At 34.7% G+C, this 16,719-nt stretch overlaps 1 protein-coding gene across 1 annotated transcript; it reads right to left on the reverse strand.

Annotated features, from left to right (window-relative positions):
- Positions 1-9,703: 9,703 nt before the first annotated feature.
- Positions 9,704-13,318, reverse strand: LOC143258257 (putative G-protein coupled receptor No18). Its single transcript, XM_076517238.1, has 2 exons — positions 13,192-13,318; positions 9,704-12,130 (listed from the first exon to the last, which is right to left on the reverse strand). Exon 2 carries the CDS (start codon positions 12,090-12,092, stop codon positions 10,692-10,694), a length of 1,401 nt encoding a protein of 466 aa, XP_076373353.1. The 5' UTR covers positions 12,093-12,130; positions 13,192-13,318; the 3' UTR covers positions 9,704-10,691.
- Between the last annotated feature and the right edge of the window lie 3,401 nt (positions 13,319-16,719).

Consider the following 16,719-nt stretch of genomic DNA (forward strand, 5'->3'; position numbering starts at 1 on the left):
AAACCAAAAGAAACCCAAACCACAGCAGTGATAAGAAAAATCACATTTACTGGACGTTTCACAATATACACATTTCATTTCAGCAAATTACTACAGTTAAAAAACTTCATAATTACAGTTAATAACTCGAACTTTAAACAGAGCTTAAGTATTAATACAAAACAACACAGGCCTGCGATGGTTTCATTGTCTTGAAATGTTAACATGTACTGCAGTAATTACTATTTGTTTCTTTTTTGAATTTCGCGCAAAGCTACTCGAGGGCTATCTGCGCTAGCCTTCCCAAATTTAGCAGTGTAAGACTAAAGGGAAGGCAGCTGGTCATCACCACCACCGCCAACTCTTGGGCTACTCTTTTACCAATGAATAGTGGGATTGACCGTCACATTATAACGCCCCCATGGCTGAAAGGGCGAGCATGTTTGATGCGACGGGGATTCGAACCTGCGACGCTCAGATTACGAATCGAACGCCTTAACCCACCTGGCCATGCCGAGCCGGCAGTAATTACTGTACTCTGAATCTAAAAATGATATCCATTTTTCTCTGTTACGTACAAATTTTTCACAAAACGTCATATGTTCTTTTACATTAGTGAATTGCTTTTGTTGGAATTGAGTCGCATTTTGTTATGCTTAAAATTCTGACAACCACTAGCTATAGATTTCTCTAGACCAATCACGACGTGAGAGTCTTATCGATCGTTCTAGAACTCAAGCATAACAAACATAATAATAAAAAATATTTACTGCGGTAAACGAAATAATAATTTGATATAAGTAAGATTTTTTTTCCTCTTCCCGATTTGTAAAAAAAATAATCGTTACGTGATATAAAAAAATATTATTTTCGAAATCTAAGTCGGTGAATTATGGAAAATCTGTTATTGAAACCAAAAAACTTTTATGAAGTTTAAATTAGCAGATTTGTGTTATTGTAAGTAGAGGAAATTATAAAATAAGAACAAAAGAGTGATACTTATATACATATAAGTATATTGTATATTATATATACATATAAAGAGTGAAAATTATATACATCCATATTATATGAAATGGTATAAGTATCTATATAGCTAATGAAAAATGAGGACTAATTAAATAGGCTTAAGTCAAAATAAGTTGCGTTGTACTTGAAGGTAGGGAGATTTTGTTAAACAAGTAAAATCAATTTAATGAGAGGTTTCAATTGCGTGCCGCCTCTAGCTAAATGTTTTATAGTAATGTAAGGAGATTTTACTTCCGGTAGTCGGAATCTGTGTGGATAGAAGAGGTGCTGAGAGATGACAGTTTTAAAATAAAATAATCCTTTCGAAAAGCTGTGTTTCTGAATATTTATTTAAAGGACAGTGAATTTCCTTTCTCTACAACGAAATAAAGTAGTTTCACTATGAGGGCCGTAGGTCCGAATCTCGGTCACACCAAACATGCTTGCCCTCTCAGCTTTTGGAGAGTTATAATGTTACGGTCAATACCATTCGTTGGTAAAAAAGTAGTTCAAGAGTTGGCGGTGGGTGGTGATGACTAGCTGCCTTCTCTCTAGTCTTACATTGCTAAATTAGGACCGGCTAGCGCAGATAGTCTTCGTGTAACTTTGCGCGAAGTTCAAAAAACAAACAACTTGTGATAATCGAGCCTCAACTTATATAACACGAATTGAAATCCGTTCAATTTTTCAATTTTGATACGACTGTGTTACAAAAGTTGAAACTCATTCAAATATGAGCTAGTGTAGCACTATATAAGGCCAGTTCATACGAAGTTCTTATAAAACAAAATACAAATATGAGCTAGTGTAGCACTATATAAGGCCAGTTCATACGAAGTTCTTATAAAACAAAATACAAATATGAGCTAGTGTAGCACTATATAAGGCCGGTTCATACGTTCTTATAAAACAAAATACAAATATGAGCTAGTGTAGCACTATATAAGGCCAGTTCATACGAAGTTCTTATAAAACAAAATACAAATATGAGCTAGTGTAGCACTATATAAGGCCAGTTCATACGAAGTTCTTATAAAACAAAATATAATTTATTCAGTCTCCAATTTTAATAAAAGAATGTAAAGTTAAATATGCTCTTGAATAAAACACATATCTGTTAGAAATCGCTGCAACTTCGGGATCTCACTGTTAAAATCATACTGGATCAAATATGAAATCAGAAAACCATAAGTTAAAGGCTGTCCAACTTCCAACCATCTCTGATAATATGAATTAAAGATTATCCTGATCCTATCTCTGATAACATAGATTAAAGATTGTCCAACTTCCATCCATCATAACATGGCATATCGCTGGTTTAAATCTCATCTCTGGCAACATATATTAAAGATGGCTCAAATTTCATTTCTGATAACATATATTAAAGGTGGTTCAAATTTCATTTCTGGTATCATATATTAAAGATGGTTCAAATTTCATTTCTGGTATCACATATTAAAGATGGTTCAAATTTCATTTCTGGTATCATATATTAAAGATGGTTCAAATCCCGTCTCTAATAACAGGTATTTGTGAGAATTTCACTCTACATAAATCCATGCACATATAAATAACGAGACTGGGAACTAGAACTTCTGAAATGGGAACATCTCGATCCTTGAAGAGTGCTTGTGGTAAGGTTCTCCAAAGGAAACATCTTGATCCTTGAAGAGTGCTTGTGGTAAGGTTCTCCAAAGGGAACATCTCGATCCTTGAAGAGTGTTTCTGGTAAGGTTCTCCAAAGGGAACAACTCGATCCTTGAAGAGTGCTTGTGGTAAGGTTCTCCTGTTTTCCTTCTTTTTCTTCATATATCTGAGATTTCTTTTTCACGCCTCCTTTCCACATTTGCAAGATAGACTGTGCTCAGATTGCAAACCAACTAAAAACATATTTTACAAACAGTGTTGTCTTTTTCACTTCTCATGATTAATAAATTACTTTATTACAAAGAGCTGTGTGAATGTGTCCATAATTCATCAAAATGATAAGTCAACATTCTGGTTGCAGTATAATTGATTTTTAACGTAAGATTATTAATAATTGTAATTAAAAATCCTAATGAAGCAAAGATGAAATAGTGTTGCTTGACTTTTCACGCGTTACACCTATAGGGTCATCTGCTACTTGACCTTCGTACACCTTTTACACTTTTAATATCATCTGTTACTTGACCTATGTACACCTGTAATGCAATCTGTTACTTGAGTTGTGTGCCCCTATAATATATGTTACTTGACCTATTTACACGCGTTACACCTGTAATGTCATCTATTACTTGACCTATACAAGCGTCACATATGCAATGTCATCAGTTACTTGACTTGTGTTCACGCGTTATACCTGTAATATCAGGTATTACTTGAAATGTGTACAAGAGTTACACCTGTAATGTCACCTTTTACTTTACCTTACTGATACGTTACAGGTTGGGTGTAACTCATTTCTGTCTGTTTCGTGTGATAAATTATTTTTTCTCCGCTTTGATGTCCAAGTAAAAGCAAACAAAAAAGACTCGTTTGCAATGTTTTAACGGGACGGGAAACGTAGCAATGACGGTCATTCATCTATGTAATATAAATGCATAATAATAACTGTTGTTTGTTAATGGAGAAAACATCTGTAGCAATGACTGTTTGCATTAGTGGAATACGAGACCGTAGCAATGATTGTTAATTTTTCAAGGTATTTAGCATTAATTATTAATGAAATACCAAACCAAAATAATGAGTGTCGTTTTTCAATGGAAAACAAAACCATAGGACGGCGGTTTTAATAGAATACGGAACCGGAATAATAACTGTTATTCTTAATGGGTAAAAGTCCTGTAATAATGACTGTTATTTTTCATGGTACAAAGTCCTGTAATAATGACTGTTATTGTTAATAGAACAAATGCCTGTAATATTTGTTTGTTTGTTTTGGAATTTCGCGCAAAGCTACTCAAGAGCTATCTGCGCTAGCCATCCCTAATTTAGCAGTGTAAGACTAGAAGGAAGGCAGCTAGTCATCACCACCCACCGCCAACTCTTGGGCTACTCTTTTACCAACCCATAGTGGGATTGACCGTCACGTTATAACGCCCCCACGGCTGAAAGAGCGATCTTGTTTGGTGCGACGGGGATTCGATCCTGCGACCCTCATATTACGAGTCGAACGCCTTAACCCATCTGGCCTGTAATAATAACTGTTATTGTTAATGGAACAAAGACCTGTAGTAATGACTATTAATGGGTAAAAGACCTGTATTAATGGCTGCTATTATTAACGGGTAAAAGACCTCCAACTGTGATTGTTACTTTTTAATCGAAAGTTAAAACCCAGTAATAACTGTTAAATATAAGTGAAGTATGAACTGTAGTGACGACTGTTATTTATTGATGGGCCAAAAATTTGCAACAATGACTTACTTGTTATGAATAAAAGCTCTGTAACAATAACTGTTATTTGTTAACCGAGCAAAGGCCTGAAGCAAAGACCGTTATTTGTTAATGAAGAAAAGGTCTTTAATAATTACTATTCTTTGTTACTGAAACAAAGGCCAGTAAAAATTATTGTTAATTTTACTGGAAGAAAGGTCTGTAACATTGACTGTTACTTGTTAGTGTTTCACACTATTGGAAATATATATTTATGTTAACGTTATGGAAAATCTTCAGCTTTCATCGAACAGTTGAAAATAGCATGAACATGAAATAAAAATAAAAATAATTTATAAACAAATCTTATAATTATGAAGTTTACACAAACGAATCTTTCATCAAATCAACTGCAAAAATTCTTAATATATATATTAATAAGCATGTGTTGGTGAAACTAATAAAAAACCCTGAAAATAAGATTTAATGATCACTTAAAAACACCATTAAGTAGCCACGAAATAAATTGCAGTTTGAAAAAAAAAATCAAGAACTATGTCTTACTTAATATTTACTGAAAATTGCAGTATAAAAAAACAAACTTCAACATCACCAGCAGACGTATATGTTTTACATGGTTATGATACACAGCTCTAACATCAAAGTAGACTTGGATACGATTAATTCTTCATTGTTACGTAAATTCCTGCAACATAATTACAATAATAACTTTTATTTTACATTCAAATACAGCATCTTTGTAACTTTTAGTGAATATTCGAAACAAACTAACAACGGATAGTTAAGCCTTACTAGGCCTCATTCATTTTCTTGTGTTGTTAAGCCTATACCAGTTTTACTTTTGTTTGCGTATTTTTGATATTTTAATCTTAAACATAATTTTTCAAAGTTAAATAAAAGATTCGCCACACAAAACAAAGATATCGAATTAGGCTTAGGGTTTAAAAAGAACTAATTACTTTCATTACTTTAACTTCTTCACTCCATACTTGTATATTTGGTATCTCAGCTATGATTTTACGTGAGTTTGCAAAAGGAAACATTCTTTAAACCAGATGTGTTCTAACTTTTGTATTTGTGCTAGGGATGAGCCGACTTGTTACAGCTCCGACATTTAGGACTGGTGAGCTGGGCTCGAATTTATGCGTACTGCACTTTAAACTCTGGGTGCATATAAGAGTAGCAGTTAAGTCCTTAGCGTGGACAGTAAGTGATAAGGTCCGATTGAATGATTGACTGCTTCTTTTTGGTCAGTAGCTCATAATTAGGTACAGTGGCTGGTAGTGTTACTTATATTTTGGCATAAATACAAAAAATCTTGTGAGCATATAGGATGGCTTGAAAAAAACTCACCGTGTTAAGTTAATGTGTGTGTGTTTTAATTTCGCTTCAAAGAGCAGTGATAGACAACAGATTCGCAACGTATAATCCAGGTTAAAATTAGGAATACAAGCTTGTTTGTTGTCAAGCGCAAAGCTACACAATGTGATCTGCCAACCGCGATTATCAAAACTCGATTTTTTGAGTTATAAACCCTCGGACTTTTCTGTAGTAAGGTAAATTAAAGTTCTGGGCTGCCGAACTGGGAATCCGAGGCTCGAGTCCCTTTATTTTATAAAAAAATCAAGAAATCGCACTTCGTACTATGGGGCCGTGGGTGTGTTATAAAAATAACAGTCAACTCATACTATTTCGTCTGACATGATAAAGTGGTAAGAGTTAGCGGGGAGTGATGTTGATTATCTGCTTTCCTTCTAATCTATGACTTGGTGGTTAGGGCGCTCGACTCTTAGGGTCGCGGATTCGAATCCCCGTCACACCAAACATACTCGCCCTTTCAGTCATGGGCGCGTTATAATTTGACAGTCAATCTCACTATTCGTTGGTAAAAGAGTAGCATAAGAATTGGCAGTGGATGGTGATGACTAGTTGCCTTTCCTCTAGTCTCACACTGCTGAATTAAGGATGGTTAGCGCAGAGCCTTAGAGAACGAAGACAGTCGCTTTCTTCCGAAGATAGATGTGATAATAAATCTTTTTCAAACAAATAAACCTTAAATACACTAACTAGAACACTGCCATTCTGCTTTACTAGATTATCCTTTCTCGATAAACAATAAGAAAGAGCATTACGGTAATTTCTAAATATGCCAGGAAGATAAGTTATTGTCGCGAATAACGACGTTTTTCAAACAGTAATACTTTCAACCCAATTTTTAAATCCGACTTTAACAATTAGGATTTTTTTTCCATTTCCAACAACAAATCATAATTCCCTCCCTCTTTATCTCCAAATTACGGTCCTGTATATATTGTATATATATATACCATATGCTATCGTTTGAGTTTTGTATGGGATCCATGCATTTACATATGAGAAACTGCCCTTTATATATTTCTTCAAAATATACTTTAGTTATTGCATATTAATATCTAATGTTTAATTCAATAATAGTTATAATTTTAAACTTTCATTTCAAAATTTAAAAGTATTAAATAGAAGAGTATTAAAACTGAAAAACAAACACACATCAATAACAAAAAAAATCCATAGTTTTTATGACTGTTACAAAATATTCCGGATTGCTAATAATAACATTCTCTGTCTTCGTCTGTCGAAACGTGTAGTTTGTTCCTCAAAATAAAACCACTTAATTATAATTGGTTGTTTATCAATTTAATATTATATTAATTTAATATGCTTCCATACACAAGTATGGATTGGTCGTTGGACCAAAAGGTGCGTTTTCTTTATCTGTTTCTGGAAGCCATAACAACTACATATTGCTAGTCTGCTTTTGTAGTCAATGTGCCCATTTCCTTTCGTTTATTCCGGTAAAATTCAAGACGAACCCACAAAACCAAAACATTTAGGTAGCATATATTTAACACGTTGTCGAAAAGAATAATTGGTCACTTCTTTGTCCTTCGGTTCATTTGCGTAACTTCTTAATGTTTGGTCAACAGTGTCCACTCCCCATTGGTACTGTCATAATATCTGACCATTCCTGGCTTTTTAGCTGCTGTATTGTTATCAATATGTGACTGCTCCTTCGCAGTACTTAGTAACATAATTCACTTTTCTCTATGTCTCTACAACTCTAAGATTCAGAACTTGGTGGTGGATAGAGCTCATTGGGTAGCTTTATGTTAAAATAACACCCACATAGACTTTCCTTCTTTGGACAATATGATGGTAAGACAGCACAGTTAATGAAAGCAAGTCTAGCTGATAACCTGATACATCCTTTAATGGAGTCTTTTCTAGATATCAGTACCACAACGTCTTTCTCGTGTTTTCTTATTATCGCTAGTATACGTGACGAATATCCTCAAGGTTTGTTACAATTAGGATTTAAGATTTAGTTAGTTTGTTCTTTTAATTTCATGTAAAGTTACACTTGGACTACCTGTTATATGCGTTTTTAATTTTGAAGTGATAGACTAAAAGGTTTGTTTGTTTTTTAATTTCGCGCAAAGCTAAACGAAGCCTATCTGCGCTAGCTGTCCTCAATTTAGCAGTGTAATATTAGAGGGAAGGCAGCTAGTCATCACAAGCTACCGCCAACTCTTAAGTTACTCTTTTATCAACAAATAGTAGAGTTGACTGTTACATTATAACGCCCCCACGACTGAAAGAGCAAGCACGTTTGGTGTGACGGGGATTCAAAGTCCTGTAATTACGACTGTTATTGTTAATAGAACAAATGCCTGTAATATTTGTTTGTTTGGTTTGGAATTTCGCGGATTACGAGTCGAGTGTCTTAACCGCCCGTCCATGCCGAGCCTCAGGATTGATGTAGAATTGCGTAACATCGATAATCGAACAGTCAGTAATAATCTATTGTGCTCCAGTGAGAGAAAAGAACAAAACTTTATCACAGTACCATCAGAAGACAAGAGAATAGTATACGTCACCTTAAATTTATAGTGGAAAAAATCCAACACCTGAAACAGTGTGTATGCTATTAACATTGCGATCTCTGAGTTAAGTGAAAATAAAGCAGTTGTCCAAGCTATGTTTTAACGAACACAACATTTTGGGTTTTAGAGGTTCAGTAAATCAACTTGCTTGTTTACAGGTTCAACTCATGTCTGATCAGATTTATAATGAGAGATTAGAATAACTATTCTGTGATTGCATGTTCACTTTACGACTAATGAATTAAAATAACTTTTCACCTGTTTTATTTTGTCTGCCTTCCCTCAGTAAGTCAAGGGTAATAAGTTTAAGGGCTTATAGTGCTAAAATCCGATGTTAGATTTCTCGTGATGGACACAGTGCATATAGATCCACAGAAACTCTGCGATAATTCGGAATATTTATAACGTTAGAAACTGGGTTTTGATACTCCCAGTGAACACGATACTGAGAGTCCATTGTGCAGCTTTGTGCTTAATAGTAAACAAATAGTTTTATCTGACATCTAATGAGGATTATACTATAACTAGCGTATTGACCATCAAAAATAACAGAGCGGTTATTACCACCTTCACCTCATAATATATCCTAACCTCACATTTCAAGCTAACTGAAACAAACAAATTTAGGTCAATCACGTCTGACCAATAAAGAGGTAGAAAAGTTCAGTCAAGGCAGTCACACTTCGGTAAGTTCTTTTGTGAGCCAATCAAAATCAAGATTATTCATAAAATTAATTCGTGGCGTATTCATAGAATAATTACTGGTAAAAATCAGTTAGATTAACAATGTCTAATGTGTATTGGTAGTACTACGTTCCAACAATGGCCTTTATGTCATACCGCTCAACATCAAAAGAATAACCTAATATTGTTGTTAGTCTATTTACTGAAAGTATAAAATAGAATGTAGAGACAATAAAAATGAAAAAAAATATTTGTTGATTTATTACTTTAGTCTCCGTGGATTAAAGAGGTTTGTTTTTATCAAAAACGTTGGTGATATAACAGAAAATAGATTAATTCAGAAAACGATTTAAGTTTAAAAATGATTCGATATTTTTACTTTTATGATAAATTTTACGCACTTGGCTTTAGACTAGATGATCTCACATTACATCTTTACTTTAGAATTAGTATACCAACACTCACTACACTTATAAGGTTTCACAGCACACACACACCCTTCACTAAAATTGTAATGAGCAGTCAGTGATCGAACTATTTTATCTGGATAAATGCGTTTTGGCTTTTAGGACTTCGTATTTCGAGAAATCAAGCATGACGTGTGATACACACTAGATTTTATATGGGCTAGATTCATTTATTTCCTAAATGTTATAAAATTATGATTTTTTGTTGCTTTAATTTCAGTTTTACATTTTTTGTTTGAAACAACAACATGTACACATACGGGTATTGCTAACATGGGGCTACTAGTGTGTTTCTTTTATTTCAGATTATTGACACTTATGTATGGAGAAACATTATATTGCACAATAAAGCCTTGCTTTCTTTTTTCTACAATAGTACATACGACACAACTATATATACATTCTATATAATTATGCACATATATAGCATATATACACACACACTCTTTATAATTATGCACATATATAGCATATATACACACACACTCTTTATAATTATGCACATATATAGCATATATACACACACTCTTTATAATTATGCACATATATAGCATATATACACACACACTCTTTATAATTGTGCACATAAATAATATGCAATACCATACAGTATAACTAATGGTAAAATACATTTTCGCAGCATCAACATTCATTTTTGAATACTTACTCTAAACCTATTTACTAAAACAGGGTTCAGAAAATAATAATAATACGCCGCCAATGTTATTAAACAGGTTATCTTGAGGCTATGGATCATTTACGCTACCTATTACTTCATAATCTGCGCGTTTTCCGAGCGACTGAGCAAACAAACAAACAAGATCACGTGGGAATAGTTTAACAGCTCGACCAATCAACGAAACCCAACTTCATAGCTATTCATCCTAAAGTGAATAGTTACCCATATTAATTAAAATTTAACAAACAAAATTATGAAACATATAAAACTTATATATATACAGTCACACAGTTTTCAATAAGTTACAGTTTTGCGGTTACTGAGTTAATTAAGTGTTCCTCTATTTCAGTCATTTCATGAATTGAATCCGCTTTGTTTCTGATATTTTAAGCTCTTAATTCCATCTATTCACTGAGCATTTATGTTATATTCTATGCACTTCCTTAACTTAATGGCCCGTTGATTTTTGAACAAGTTTCTAATTGATGGTTCTCGACTTGATTTCAAGTCTAAGTGTTTTCTGGTTATTGATTTGAACCTATAGTTTCTGTTTTGTTTTTTATTAGGTTGTCCTCACAAAGAAGACTGATTAAAACCAGGAACAGCGAGTCTCACGTGCAGCTTGTCATTCCTGACCTCTGTCCGAGGTCGAAGTTCTTTTCTTTTGTGTCTGCTGTTCTCGTTCAAGAGCTCCTTACTTGGCACTTGTGAGTCCGTGCCAGGAAGTTGTCGACAGGATCTCGAGTCCCTGCTGAACGAGTCGTTTGGGACTACGTTAGTTAGACAGTTTTGGTCCTTATTCAGGTCCATTGTTTCTGGTTGTAACCGTTCAAAGCGCTGAGCACAGCGACTTGCTGAGCTTATATCATCGAGGAACGTCACTTCTGGATCTTCTTTCTTTTTACACCCCAATACTCTTCGGAACGCCGATTTAAACTCCCTATTCAAAAAGGCATAGATACAAGGATTAAAGGATGAGTTGAAATATCCGAGCCAAGTGATGGCGCTGCGCCATTCATATTCCAAATAACACTGCTCGCAGTAAGCCAGAATAACATACATAAGGAAGAATGGAAGCCAGCAGATACAAAACACGCCCATTACGATTCCCAATGTCCGAATGGCCTTTGTATCGGTCAACAACTGTCGAGACTGACGTCGAAGACTCCGTTTTACGTGGTGGTCAGCACCTTCCAAAGACTTCTCTATCTGTCGAATTTCTCTTGCCTGCCTTTCGGCAATTAGAAGGATACGAAAATAAACATAAAACATTACCGGTAGGGGAAGGTAAAATGACGTCACAGAAGAAATCACCGCATACACTCTGTTGACATTCAAAGAACATTCGGTGTTCTCGTCAAAGATGGAAACTGGGTTCTCGCTATACCAACCCATGAAGATTGGAATAAACGATATGGCACCACTGCATAACCAAATGATCCCTATGGCCATCATAACTCGTTTTTTGGATACGCAGGAGCGGTACCTCAAAGGTTTGGTTATGGCCCAGAACCTGTCCAAAGCAATGACACACAGATGGAGGATAGAAGCCGTACAGCACATGACATCACACGAGATCCATAAGTGGCAGGCGACAGGTCCGAACCTCCAATGTCTTTCGACATCATAAACCACTAGAAGAGGCATAACTAGCAGCGCCACTGTAATATCTGCGGTTGCCAGACTAGCCAGAAGTAAGTTTGTTACCGATCGAAGTCTTCTAAACCTGAAGATGACTAATATCACCAGAATGTTTCCTACTAAGGTGAGGCTGATAATTAGTACACATAGAATGGCGCCTAAGATTCTTAGTCCTAAGGATGCTCCCGCTTCGCCAGATTGGAATATGAATCCACTGGAATTATCAAAATGAGTACTTTTCGAGGAATTAAGCCAAATCTCTGAGAAGACAACGCTCTCCTCAGAAAGCCAAACATGGTCAGTGTTTCTCAGATCGATAAATATATTCTCCATTTTCTCGGGATCTCCCAGCACAAGATAAGTATCAATCACTGGAAACAAAAGGGTAGGTATGTTAAAACTAGACCAGTTATGACTTACCAAAGTATCTGTTAGATAACATTATCACCAGATTAAACAATGGTGGTTTTGTTTCATATGAGTGTGATTGTTTCGAATATTGCTGTTAAATTAGGCTTAGTTATGATACTTCACAGATTAGACAGCACACACACTGTAAGCCTGAATATATTAATTCCACTGAGTCTAAACATTTATTTACATTGCAGTTTAAGTCTGGTTTCTCAGCTTCTAAATATTTTAAGGTTATGAATATTAATAATTTAAAATGTTTAATTATTTAACATTAATTTTAATGATTTAACACAACTCGCAGTGGTGTTTTATTCAGTTGTCAATGCTGATTCTTAAAATTTACACGTATATATAAAAATTTATACGTTATAAACATAAACAAAAATTATAAAGATGCAACAATCGAGACAATCCCCAGGGTACAGGCTATAATGTAGGATATAAAATTTATCTTAGTTTTTGGGGTAACTGCGGAAGTATAACTCACACTGCGATGAGGATACTTCATGTGAGACTGGATAACGAAGGTTAACACCAATAGACGGTGTATCCCCACCGCAATGTAGGTCGTACTTCTTTAGTCACCTCTGAAATCTAGTGTAAATTGTACACAGGGAATCCTTTCGATTGATGCAGCTTTATAAATTATTGTTTGCTCTTGTTTTTGTTCATAAAAAACTGTCATTAGTCAGGTGTTTGAATTTGCTGTTTTTAACGCAGTCCTTCCTTTTAATTTTGTTTTAGTTCACGTGACTCTTCAGTATTAATATTCTGTAAAGTTATATCTGTACATATTTAAGTAACACCCTCGCTCTCAAGTCCCATAAGTTGAGAGAAAATGTGACTTTTATAACTCATCTAAATGATAATGAAACGTGCATGTTTAAACAGAAATCAACAAGTCAGCTCCAAACTTCAAGGGATCAGTTGTACATAATGAATGAACTCCGACAAATGAGTTACTCCTAAAACTATCGCAAATTTCATATTTTGGAGGGCAAAAAAAATTAAAACTTACCTTTCAGTTTGATTATTATTCATCATATAAATCTGTGATGAATAGCTGGAGCTTCCGATCTTCTGACAGCAGGTATAGACTTATTCTCCTTTTCTCTAACAGAACTGTATCTTTTCACTGGGAGTTTTCTAACTCGCGCACGAATGCGTAGATCTGTTGCACTTGTGGCATAATACTTCAATAAGCCGCATAGCCCCATCTAGTGGCAATGTATAAAACAACTATTGATTTAAACTACATAGAGGTAACATGGAGTTTTTACTTCTTAAACTGATAGCAGTTACGAGATATTTGACCGTGACGACAGCTTGTAGAAACTCAGAGTTAATAACCAGAAAGTTAAGCCTAGCAAGTTTCCTACATATCTACTGAAGAATATTAAATAAAAAAATATTCATTAAGAGAAAACAGACGAGAGAATTATGTTTAAAGAAGAATCTATTCATTCAACTGGATCAGATAAATGTAGGGCATTACTTGGATTTAAAAAGTGGTGGGGAGAAGGAAAATGGTTATTATAAGATCTGTAAGGATACATCTTATGGCTTAATCTAAAGCCATACGTAATGTAATAAGAAATGTAAGAGATGATCACCACGTTAACCAATGCAAAATTAGGGGATATATATCCCTCTGTCCCCTGCGTTCGTATCGTTAGGATTTCGTAATTTAAAGGCGAGCAATTAAGTAACTTCATATAAACTAATTAAAATTAGAAGAAATAACTGTTGTTAAGAATTTCAAGCTATCTAATCACTCATTATATAAAGTCGAAGGTGATTTGGAAAACTCAAAACAAAAGATATGACTTCTTGTATCAGGGAACCACGAAACCAGTTACAAATTTTGGATTTCCTATGCAAACGTCATGAATTATTCTTTTCACTAGTTATTGACAAACTGATTGCTTATTTTTTATAGGAAGAACGAAATATTTATTCCCTAGACAAGAGGGTGGTTGTGTTACATCAAAAGGTTTTTGGATCTGTACTGTGTTGTCACATTCCATGTCGTCACGTCTGGTCATAATCTGTCTGACAACCGTCCACCTTGACAATATTCCTGCAGCGTAATTCCCATTGCAAAAGGCTGCCACATTTAAATCTCACCATTTTCTTCAATAAACTATTCTTAATTAATATGCTGTACGAGTACTATGGCTTCTCAGCGCCTGATTTAACAGTCTGATCACTCAGAAATCCACAGGCACAACATGTAACGACTTGATCAGTGTGTATGGCTTCGTATTAAATAGCATGAAGAAATGTGTTCATTCGTGTTCGTGGATTTTTACCTGTTACAATATTGCAATTTGATTAACGTGGCTGGGGTACGACTTGTTACTAGGCTTTTTACAAAAGGTCCTAGAACTCTACATTGATCCATATTCCCTTGTTTTATAATGCCCTTAAGTACAAGAGATTTTCTCGTTTTGCAACTTATAAATTTCTGGCCTGGACAAATCTTTATGATCTGAATCCACGAACATTTTCTTCGGAAAATACGTTACACATCATTTTCAAAAGCCTTTTTAACGTAAATACACTACCTACAAATATCAAAGAATGTCAAAATGTAATCCTAATACGTGTTTTTTCACCGCGACTGTATGTCGGCTGTTGTTTTCACATGATTTGTTGATTTGCATGTTGAAAGTCATTTTAATATAATCCTCTTTATATTCAAGTATTTGATTTGGATGCGAATTTTTTGATATCTGATCTAAATTAACTCACTGTATATCATGATAATACTATCGAAATGGTAAAACGTGAACTGATGATTCCGTCGTCCAACTTATGCGTTCCAAACAATTGCACATATAATTTGTATTTTAAGACTTATTTATAAGCTTTCTTGTACTGAAGAAAAGAGGTTCACGAGAGTGGTTCGTTGATTATCGTTTTTCACAATACAGAGAAACAAAATGGACCTTCTGCTAGAGTTCGTACGGGTCGAACCCCGAAGTATTAGCTCTATGAGTCCTAAGAGACACCGGTAAGCTACATGCGATAAACGATGCAAAAATGATACACATATGTTTTTAGGAATGCACGCGACCTACCGGGAAATATTGTCATTCTTAGAGGTTTATCTCTTTGTGATAAGTGAAGAAATAACTAAGACTATGGGTCAGCGGATGACCACTTTCTTGTGGTATTGAGAAAAGATCGATATATATACACAATTTGTAGATATTCTATGGACGTGTCTGAGGTCTCATTGATTTATCGAACATGAAACTGACGTCCATTGAAGCTAAACTTTTATAAACATAGGCTATTGGTTAGGTTCTTGTCTAGTATAATAATTTATTTATTTATGGTTATAAATTTATACACATTTCAAACGTACACATAATGTAAGACCCAGCAACTGTTGGAAACTAAGAATATTGCTACAAGTTATCGAAATAAAACCCCGAATCGGTTGAGTTTGTTGCTTTTAATTCGGTTCAGGTTTGTGTAAAAACTTGAAGATGACTTTGAATATCCCGTAGTAATTTTGGGAGGAAATAAGGTTATGCGTTTTAATATAACTTGTTTACAAAATATGTTGACCGTGGCCAAGTAGCTGCCGTACCCGGTCTATGAATCATGTGGTTTATGGCTCGAGTTCCGTTGTTGGGAAAACGCGCTCTGCTCTTAGATACAAGAGTAGCCCAAGAGTTGGCGGAAAGTGATATTAACTATCTGTTTTTTTCTTTAGTGTTTCAGGCCTAAATTATGAACAGATATACGCAGATAGTCCTTGGGTAGCTCTCCGCAAACGCTCTTTAGCAAACAACGAACATAACTAGTGATATATTGCCATTGGTATATATATATATATATACATACATCGATGTATGAGAAAACGTTACAACCGAAAAGTAATATTGAATCAGGTGTGCGTGAAAATACTGTTTTTCATCTTTATTATTCACGTAAAAACAAATGCAAGATCAACATTCTGCCTACTGTTAAAACAACAATTTTCATCCCAGTAAACCATGGATTTACAACACTAAAATCCAGGTTTCGATTATCTGTGGTACAAAGAGTGCATATAGCTTATAGTGTAGCTTTGCGCTAAAACAATAATATTTATTTAAAGGAATTATGACAGTAGGAAAAAGTTTATTTTTCTTTCTTATTTTTCATGTTGGAATTTACAAAATAAGTACATTCAATGTGTTTAGTTTCGCCTTTAGGAATACAACGTTTCTTCGTGTCGATACGACACTTGAAAATATATTACTTATGAACATTATTTATACTTATTGTCGTAAACATTTGTAGTATTTTTTTTCTAAAGATAAAAACAGTATTGCAATTATGTTACACTATCCCAACATTTAATTTGATAAATAATTCCTTTCGAAATAATCGTGTTTTTTTTTATGTTTTATTGTTGTTGTTTTGAATTAAGCACAAAGCTACACAATGGGCTAGGTATGCTCTGCCCACCAGGGGTATTGAAACCCGGTTTTTAGTGTTGTAAGTCCGCAGACCTGCCACTGAGCCACTGGGGATCTTCTGCTGTTTT

Source organism: Tachypleus tridentatus, chromosome 7 (assembly GCF_004210375.1).
Source record: "Tachypleus tridentatus isolate NWPU-2018 chromosome 7, ASM421037v1, whole genome shotgun sequence".
Lineage (NCBI taxonomy): Eukaryota > Metazoa > Arthropoda > Merostomata > Xiphosura > Limulidae > Tachypleus > Tachypleus tridentatus.

Excerpts from the sequence above, each read along its gene's own strand:
- LOC143258257 (XM_076517238.1), bottom strand. The coding sequence starts at position 12,092 with ATGGAGAATATATTTATCGATCTGAGAAACACTGACCATGTTTGGCTT.